General features: G+C 48.9%; 1 protein-coding gene across 1 annotated transcript; it reads right to left on the bottom strand.

The window, feature by feature from the left end:
* Positions 1 to 2,328: 2,328 nt before the first annotated feature.
* Positions 2,329 to 5,787, bottom strand: Rpl14 (ribosomal protein L14). Its single transcript, XM_057768144.1, has 6 exons — positions 5,729 to 5,787; positions 5,113 to 5,214; positions 4,513 to 4,607; positions 3,222 to 3,321; positions 3,017 to 3,070; positions 2,329 to 2,668 (listed from the first exon to the last, which is right to left on the bottom strand). The coding sequence occupies exons 1-6, from the start codon at positions 5,729 to 5,731 to the stop codon at positions 2,381 to 2,383; spliced, it is 642 nt and encodes a 213-aa protein (XP_057624127.1). The 5' UTR covers positions 5,732 to 5,787; the 3' UTR covers positions 2,329 to 2,380.
* Positions 5,788 to 8,937: the final 3,150 nt, after the last annotated feature.

The following is an 8,937-nucleotide window of genomic DNA, read 5'->3' as shown; positions in this document are numbered from 1 at the left end:
ACATAAATTACACAAATTCGCTTGAACTATTTCTCTGGCACCAATTTTAAATAGCAACATTAATTGAAGAAAGAAAAAAAAAGGCCACACCTCTACAAATAATGATTGGACCATCAGTGCAATTTCTTCTGCTGATGCGTTTGGAAGGGGCATCTAAGTCCAGAAGGCTCAATTCAGCTCCAGCCAATCTGTGGCCCTCTTGTGGACTGCCTGGCACCGCTCTCACACACATTCCCACACAAACACATAACTTTTTAAAAAGTATTTTAATGATGAGGTTGGAGAATGGCTCAGCAGTCAATAGCACTTGCTGTTCTTGCAAAGGCCTGGTGTTCAATTCCAGCATACACAATGGTGCCTAACAATCACCCATAAATCCTGTTCCAGGGAACCCAAATGCCCTTTTCTGGCTTCCACAGGCACCAGGCATGCACACACACAGGCAAAACATTTATATGCATAAAAATAAACTTTTCTTTAAAATGATAAAGCAGTAAGAATTATAAGGCAGAAAACTAGAGCTTATTTCTCACTGGGCATGGTGGCACACACCTTAACGCCAGCACTTCAAAGTCTTCTCGAGCAAACTTATGTTCACGGAGAAGTAGGTGTGGTGGTCGAGAGCCTATGTTGAAGGACAAGCAGGAAGTCTGCTGGAACTCAAGCTGGAAGCCATTCTGAAAGTTAGCAAGTTCACTGCAGTCCCAATAGTAATCAATCCAATTTTCATGCCAACTAATCACCACACCTGTGATAACCCCGTTTTTGAACCCAGGGATGGCTGGAGATCCCAGTTTGCACAGAGCTTCACAGAAGTACTCTTTTCTGCCTGAAATGCTCCGGGGAGGGGCTATTTAATCAGTCAGTTTTCTACTCAATTCTGTGAGGTGACCTCAGTCAAATATGATGGCTGAGACTGGATGATCATTGTACTAACTTCAATTAATTTCACTTCCATCCATGTTTTAATTCCTTTCTCACCATAATCTCTTTAACCTGAGACACATACAACCAAGTATGACTCAATGAACGGAGCTGGTCTTTTCTCTAGGCTATCAACCACCCTGAGCAGCTAACTCAATGTGTACTCCGTAGTGCCTGGCCGAATGAGTACCTTCAGTCTCTTTCCCTTCTAGACAATCGTGCTGGCTACACTGAAGCAGCAGCTTCTATGACATGGCCTATCTCAGTTGCTCTTGTTCTGTTCCATCCCTTTCCAGGGCCCTGTGCCAACATCACTTCCTTTTGGGTGCTAAGTCTCACTGTGTAGCCCTAGCTGGCCTCTCAGAGGTCTCCCTGCCTCTGCCTAGTTTATGCCTTTTCTTCCCTTTGGCTTTTTAAGTAGCGTTTCTGCTGGTGGTGATGCACACCTTTATTCGCAGTGCTACAGAGGAAGGTGGATCTATTGAGGCCAGCCTGGTCTACAGGATGAGTCCCAGGACAGGCAGGGATACACAGAGAAACACTGTCTCAAAAACAAACCAAACAACAAAGTGAAGATGGTTCCACTTTGTAGCCCCAGCTGTCCTGGTACTCACTCTGTATCCTAGGCTGGTCTCAAACTCAAATCTGCCTACCTCTGCCTCTCGAATGCTGGGAATTAAAGGCATGCACCAACATCAGATGCATGCCCTTTTCTTAAAGGACACTTAAGACTGTTCCAGCCGGGCGATGGTGGCGCACGCCTTTAATCCCAGCACTCGGGAGGCAGAGGCAGGCGGATCTCTGTGAGTTCGAGACCAGCCTGGTCTACAGAGCTAGTTCCAGGACAGGCTGCAAAGCCACAGAGAAACCCTGTCTCGAAACGCCCCCCCCCCCCAAAAAAACCTGTTCCAAATCACACCATTACTAGGAGCAGCCTGAATTCTACTCTCAATCTGCCCTCAGGGAAAGAGCCAGAGCCCTTAAAAGATGCTTACAAAGGCAGAACTGTCCCCTCAGCCCAAGTAATTTATTTCCAACTGTATTCCAGTACTCCACCGTGCCTAAGTGAGCAAACCAAAAGTCCCCGTCTGCTGGAAATAATCCTGCAAATGATCTACCTAGCTATGCAGGCTCATTTGACAGTCCAAACCCCACCACACCCCAGGAAGGCACTGCTACCACTCAACTGTGGCTCAGCCCACTGTCTTTACAGAACCTCACTAGACTCACCAAGGTGATGGGATGTGACCTGTTTATGGGAAATACACGTATCTGTACAAGGGACAGGCACTGTTCTGTCAAGGTACCTGTGCATACAGGTTCGGTGACGACAGCTGTGTGTCCTTAAGGGCAGGGTAGAGTAAGAAACTATCTTTTCTATTACCCACTCAGAGACAAGCTGAGTACACACGAGATTTGCCAATGTGTCAAAAAACCTTTATTCCTTTGTACAGCCTCACGCTTTCTTGCCAGCTGCTTTTGAAGAAGGCGCTTTCTGGGCTGGGGTCTTCTGACCCTTCTGACCTTTAGCGGGAGGTGCTGCCTTCTGGCCTGAAGCCTTCTGGCCTGCAGCCTTCTTGGCGGGTCCTGTTGCCTTCTTGGGTGGAACTTTACCCTTAGCAGCAGCCGCTGCTGCAGCTGCAGCTGCAATGGCAGCCTTAGCAACAGGTGCCTTTTTGGGAGAGGCTTTCAGGATAGCTGCTCTCTGTAGTTTCTTGACTTCAGTCTTGATGATTCTGTTCCTCTGAAAACACAAGACAGCATTCAAGGCAGGCATGCACACAACTCTCGTTGTCTAAAAATCAAACTGCTTCTTCCATGCAACTAAACTTTAGTAAGGACACTATTTTACAATCCTTATTGCGCATACATGATGGATGGACAATTCTGTGGGATCAGTTCTCTCCTTCCATCAGTAAGTTCTAAGACTCAAGGTCAGGTCATTAGGCCACCACCTAACCCTGAGTACTTTCACACACTGAGCTGTCTGACTGGCCCCAACCTAACAATTTAAGGCGCACAAAGCACCATCGACTGGCCACTATACCCTTATACCCTGTACATAACACAACACGTACACCTGAAAACTCACCATTTTCTTTGCCTTCATGACTTTGAAACGATCAAAATCTGTCATCTTGGCTTTCTGTTAAAAGAAAACAGAATGATCTCTCTTGTCATCCATCTACACACCGCGGCCCCAGAACACAAGGCTTTATGTCATTACCCTTTCCCTGGCATCAACCCGTCACCCATCTCCACACCGCGGCCCAGAACACAAGGATTTATGTCATTACCCTTTCCCTGGCATCAATCTTCTTGGCCCATCTTGTAGCTGCCCATTTCGTATTGATATCCGCCTTCTCCCAAGCTTTTCGCACATACTTCTGTCGGGCACTATGAAGAGCAAGACCAAGTTATTAGCTTTGCAGTTACACAGCCAAGGACAGCACCTCCCTCCCATCATACCCAGCTTTGCCTAGCTTCACAACACATAGACATGGCAAACAATGCCCAAAAAAGATTAATTTCAAAGATTGGGGAGGCGGGAAATCACCTCTGAAAACTTGCTACTTACATACTACATCTGCATCAAACCACATTTTTTTGTAACTAACCACGGGTTTAATTTTGTACACTAACTTGGCCAAGTTTCTCGTCCACCACAAACTTCATTACTGCTGTGACCCCTCAGGGACTCTCCTGCTGCACCCACTCCAGTATAAGGGAACTGTAACTACCTGTCTCCCAAACCACACCAGCTGATCTACTCTGCGGTGGCACATTTCAGAGGATGCTTCAGGACACCAACCACTGCTGACCTGACAACCACACAGCAAGGCAGGACAGTGGTGGCAGAACCCTTTAATCCTAGCACCCAGGAGGCAGAGTCAGGTGGATCTTAGTGAGTTCAAGGCCAGCCTGGTCTACAAAGCAAGTTTGAGGACAGCCAGAGCTGTTACACAAAGAAACCCTGTCTCAAAGAAAAACAAGCCAACCAGTTCTGTCGCCTCCATGTCTTATAAGCGGGAAACATGCGTTCGTAGGTTAACTACTTTGTAGACAGCACACACAAGTCCATCAAATCACGAGGAAGATTTCTGCACTTTAAAGCAGGGCATGGTAGCACACAGAGCTCCATCACCAAGGGAGGCCAAGGCAGGAAGAGTGTGAGTTTGGGCTACATAGCATGAAACCATGTTAACACCAGAAGCACACAAGCTAAAAAACAAACACAGGCCAACTTGGCTACTGCTCGGGTGGTGCTCCCCTGACATGAAGCCACAGGTACAATTCTGTTCCGCCAAAAGCAGTAGCAACACAGCAAAGCGACTCAGGGAGCAAGAGTAGACTTTCTCATTGAATTTATTGTATGAAAATGAAATAAAGAGGAAAGGGGAAGAGACAAAAATACGGGTAACTTCCATGACAAAAATGACTGGGCAATTTTAAGGAATTAAGGGTCTGTTTGCTAACTGTCAATTCCACTTTCTAGGTTGGCTCTGAACCTCTGGTACTGTCTGTACATTCTCAAGGGGAAATAGACCGTCCCACAAAACTCGAAGGCGACTTAGAACCAGGCCTTACCTGTGTGGGAACTTGAGGATGAAGTCAGTGAGCTGCATGCATTTGAAAGGCATGGCCTGTCTCCTCACCCGAGTGCAGGGTCCATCCACCAGAGCCTAGAATACAGAACCAGGATCTCAGACGGCTACCTAAGTCAAGATGGCTGAACACGCTAACTCCTCTTGTCCCTTTCAGGACTAAAGGGATACCACTATTCTAATAGTGGCCAACATGCTTTCTGTGAGCTCAGTGGCCCACAGGTGGTGGCAATCTCCTAGTTCTACCTCCACCTCCCAGAGGTAGCCGGGGTAGACCTAACCTCAGAGCTGGGAACCAACTCCAGAGCCTTGAGCAGAGCAAAGGCTCTACCAACAGCTGTTTCTCTAGCCCCTTCTCAACTCCTTTTATATTTACCTCATTTAGACTGACCTGCATTTTGGTCGTGACTAAAGCATCTGCCTAGTTTACTTCGTGAGATAATCCAGGATGAACTCTGTGCTTCGGACCCCGTGCCCAGTGGTCTCTCAAAGGTAAAGAACCCCACCCGAGGACCATCCACGGTGTTGCCAAACCTACTGCCACGTTAAATAAAAGTCCGTAAAACACTCCTTACACACGTACCCGGTTCTGATCAATAACATCGACAATCGCGACCAGCTTTCCAGCATGAGGCCCAAATGAGACGTAGGCCACCCGGCCAACCTCCACGAAGCGCCGGAACACCTAAAAATGGGAGAGAAGAGACAGGGATTGGCTTTAACTTTTCCGAGTCCGCTGCTTACCGGCAATATGGGGCTCAGGAGCCGCCCAGAGGCCGGAACTGCACTTAGTAACCGGCATTTTTTTCGGCTAAAAGGTCCTGTAACCACTTTCCCTCTATAAAGTCTCCTGGATTTGCCCTTACCCATCCTCGAAACTCTCTGGCCTCCTACGCTCCCTCTGATGTTCGGGAGATGAGCGCACGGATCAAGCCTGACCGACTCCCCGCTGCAGCGCCGCCTTCCCCGACCCTCGCGCCCGGCAACTCCCCGCCACTGCGCACGCGTGGCCCAGGCGCCCGGCAGGGCCTTCCACGCGACCGCGAGTCGCGCTCCCCGGGGGCTGTATTCCACGTCCCGCCGCCTCCCAGTGCGCGGCCTGGGTCACGCAGAGCCACCCCACGCCGCGGCTCGCCCGCCCGGGGCGGAGGGCGAGAGTCACGACGACCGCGCTCGGAGCCCTGAGCACACACACTCACCATGTCGGCGGCGTTCAGCGAGAAGGAAGAGGGCCCGCCCGGCTGTGCGCATGTGTCGGCGGAAGCTCCGCCCCGACGTCCTGCGTGACCACCGATTGGTCGAGGGGACGGACGGACTGACGTGCGTCTGCGCATGCTCTGTGGCTGAAAGCATGGCGGCGGCGTCTTGGTTCCGGTTACTGCTTCTCGGACACGTGCTGTGAAGTTGGCGTTTCAATTTCTCCTTTCTCGTTTATTTGGTTTTGGTTTGGTTAGGTTTGAGACAAATTTGTCAGTATTGACTCTAGGCAGGTCTCTCGCTCGCAGCAACGCTCCTGCCGTAGTCCCCCGAATGCTGGCATGGCAGGACGGTCACCCCTGAGCACTTTAGGGACAGGAGGGCCACAAGGCCTGTGCGTTCTATTCAAACTGCCGCCCCACTTCACTTTGCTTCTGTATCTGCAGATTTGATGATCAGCCGAATTGGTGGCGCGCGCCCTTAATCCCCGCACTCGGGAGGCGCAGGCAGAAACAATTCTAAATTCCAAGCCTGCTTGCTCTTCAAACCGAGTTCTGTGCCAGCCGGGGATACATAGAGTGACCCTATTTTAAAAAGCAAATTTAAGGGACATTGGAAAGAAAAGAGGGACGTGGTTGGGTCCAGAATCCCAGGTGTCGCCATACCCATAGATTAGTCACGTTTCCTTTACAGATCTTAGATTGAATCATTTGAGAAGAAATCTCCCCCTCCACCCTTTCATGTTGCTTCTTTTACATTTATTTTTGCTTGTGTGAGGGCGCGAGTGCCCCGGGCGTGTGTGGAGGTCAGTACTCGTGGGAGTAAGTTTTCTCCCTCCACAGCGTAGGTCCCTGGGACTGAACTCAGGTCGTTAGACCTGGCAGCAAGCCCCTTTACCCACTGAGTCATGTCACTGACCCGAATTATATAGTTTTCAAAGACATGAACAAGAGTGGCCATACCAGTACTTTTTCGGATTTTTGTTGTTTGTTAAGACAGGGTTTCTCTAAGTAACCCTGCTGCCCCGGAACTAGGTAGACCAGGCTGACCTTCAACTCAGATCCAGCTGCCTCCGTCTTCCAGGTGCAGGGATTAAAGGCGTGGGCCACCATGCCCAACCTTTTTTTTTTTTCTAATAATAGCACAAACTGGGAGCTGGAGAGACCCATAAACAAGAGAATGGATAACTTTTGGTAGCCTGTAGCAGCAAAATCTCTGAGATTTTGGAACAGTATGGTTGAAAGTAACATAGAACCCTAAGTGAAGTAAACAGATAAGAAGGATAGTTACTATATTGTTTTATTTTACATAAGAGTCACAGCTGGCAAAGCCCTGAGTGTCTAAAGTATGAATCGTGGCTCTGAGAGGTCTGAGAGGTGTCTTAGCGCTAGGTCAGGAGTTCAAATCTCCTAACACCCACATAACTATTCTATGGGTATGGTGACCAGCCTCTAAGCCCAGCCCACAGGAGGCTGAAGCAGTCAGATCCCAGGGGCTCACTGGCCAAAGGACCTGACCTGCTTGGTGAGCTCCATGTCCCACAGCAGACCTTGTCTTAAACAATAAGACAGGGGCTAGAGAGATGGCTCAGAGGTTAAGAGCATTGCCTGCTCTACCAAAGGTCCTGAGTTCAATTCCCAGCAACCACATGGTGCCTCACAACCATCTGTAATGGGGTCTGGTGCCCTCTTCTGGTCTGCAAGCATACACACAGACAGAATATTGTATACATAATAAATAAATATTAAAAAAAAAAAAACAATAAGACAGAAGGGAATGAAGGCAGATACCGGGAGCCACCCACTGGCTTTTGCAGCGACGCACACACAACTGAACATGCATGGACGTGCACACGCGTGGGAACAAGCAAGAAAAACCAGCAAACTAGTGTCAATCTTGTTTTTCCATGGTGCAGGCCACAGTTGCTGGAGGTGGCAGGCTTTTGAGGCTTGCCATCCCTTCACCCACCAGTACGGTGCAGGAGTTACTTTGTGCGGCCGTGCCCTTTTTTTCTCCAAGTGTGTATTAACTTTAAAATTTTTTTTTGAAAAGAAAAATCCTTTTTTTTTCTTTATGAGAGTTCCCTGGCCCTACCGCAACCAGAGAATTGAAGGCAGTTTGGGGGAGGGCTGAGATGGCTTGAAATCCAGTGGTATAGTGAGCACGCTTTGGGAAACACTGGGGAAGTCCCTCAGTTTACAGGACTTTTCCATGGATACGAAGTTTGAATTATGTCACCCCATTCCCATCCCTTCACTGTTCTCCTTTGCCTTGAGGATGGACAGCATAACTAAGGTCCCCCCATCATCTCACCCGGACACCCTCCGATGTTCTAATACCTTCTGCTTCCTCCTGGAAAGAACAGAGCATGTCCCTGAGGGGATGTCTCAAGACCTTTACCAAGAAGCATCAGGCTGTTTCAGATTCCTTACAAGCTCCATTTCATTGTTGAACTAACCTTCTCCAAGCAAGTCTTGTCCTTGGTCTAGGCAGCAGTTCTCAACCTGCGGGTCGTGACCTCTTTGGGATCCAAAGACTCTTTCACAGGGGTCGTCTTAAGACCATCGAAAAACACAGATATTTACATTACGATTCATAACAGTAGCAAAATTACAGTTATGAAGTAGCAATAAATTTTATGGCTGGGGGGTCACCACAGCATGAGGAACTGTATTAAAGGGCCAAAGCATTAGGATGACCCTAGCTTGTGTCAAGTAGACAAAAACAAAACAGCACACTGGGTGCCTTCCTCAGTCACTCTTCACTGTTTTTTTGAGGCAGGGTCTCTCACTGAACCCAGAGTTTGCCAGTTCCGCTGGGCTGGCCACTGAGCCCCGGAAATGCCCTTGTCTCCACCTGCCGGCCCAGCATGACCGCTCAGCCCATCAGCCCTAACTTCTCATGTGTGTGAAGGGGAACCAAGTTCAGGCCTTTATGGTCATTGAGCCCCTTATCTAGTTTGTACTAATGTGGGGGGGAAGGGGTCCCCTTGGAGGCCAGAGAAGGTATCCAGTAGTCCCCTAAGGCGACAGAGGTACAAGAAGTAGCTGTGAGCTGGGCACTGAACTCTAATTCTCTCCAAGAGCACAAGAAAGTTCTTAACTTCAGAGTCTTCTCTGTAGCCTCAGATGAACCCCACTTCAGTTTCTTAATTGCTACATGTGTGAGCATTCTGCATGCCAGCTTCCAAGTACCAAGCACAAACACACTC

Source organism: Chionomys nivalis, chromosome 4 (assembly GCF_950005125.1).
Source record: "Chionomys nivalis chromosome 4, mChiNiv1.1, whole genome shotgun sequence".
NCBI classification, from domain to species: Eukaryota; Metazoa; Chordata; class Mammalia; order Rodentia; family Cricetidae; genus Chionomys; species Chionomys nivalis.
This window is presented reverse-complemented; position numbering and strand designations above follow the sequence as displayed.

Coding starts and splice junctions, on each gene's coding strand:
- Rpl14 (XM_057768144.1), bottom strand. Junction 3,071..3,221: donor AGATTGATGCCAGGGAAAGG/GTAATGACATAA, acceptor TTCTTTTAACAG/AAAGCCAAGATGACAGATTT. Junction 2,669..3,016: donor TCATGAAGGCAAAGAAAATG/GTGAGTTTTCAG, acceptor TTGTGTTTTCAG/AGGAACAGAATCATCAAGAC.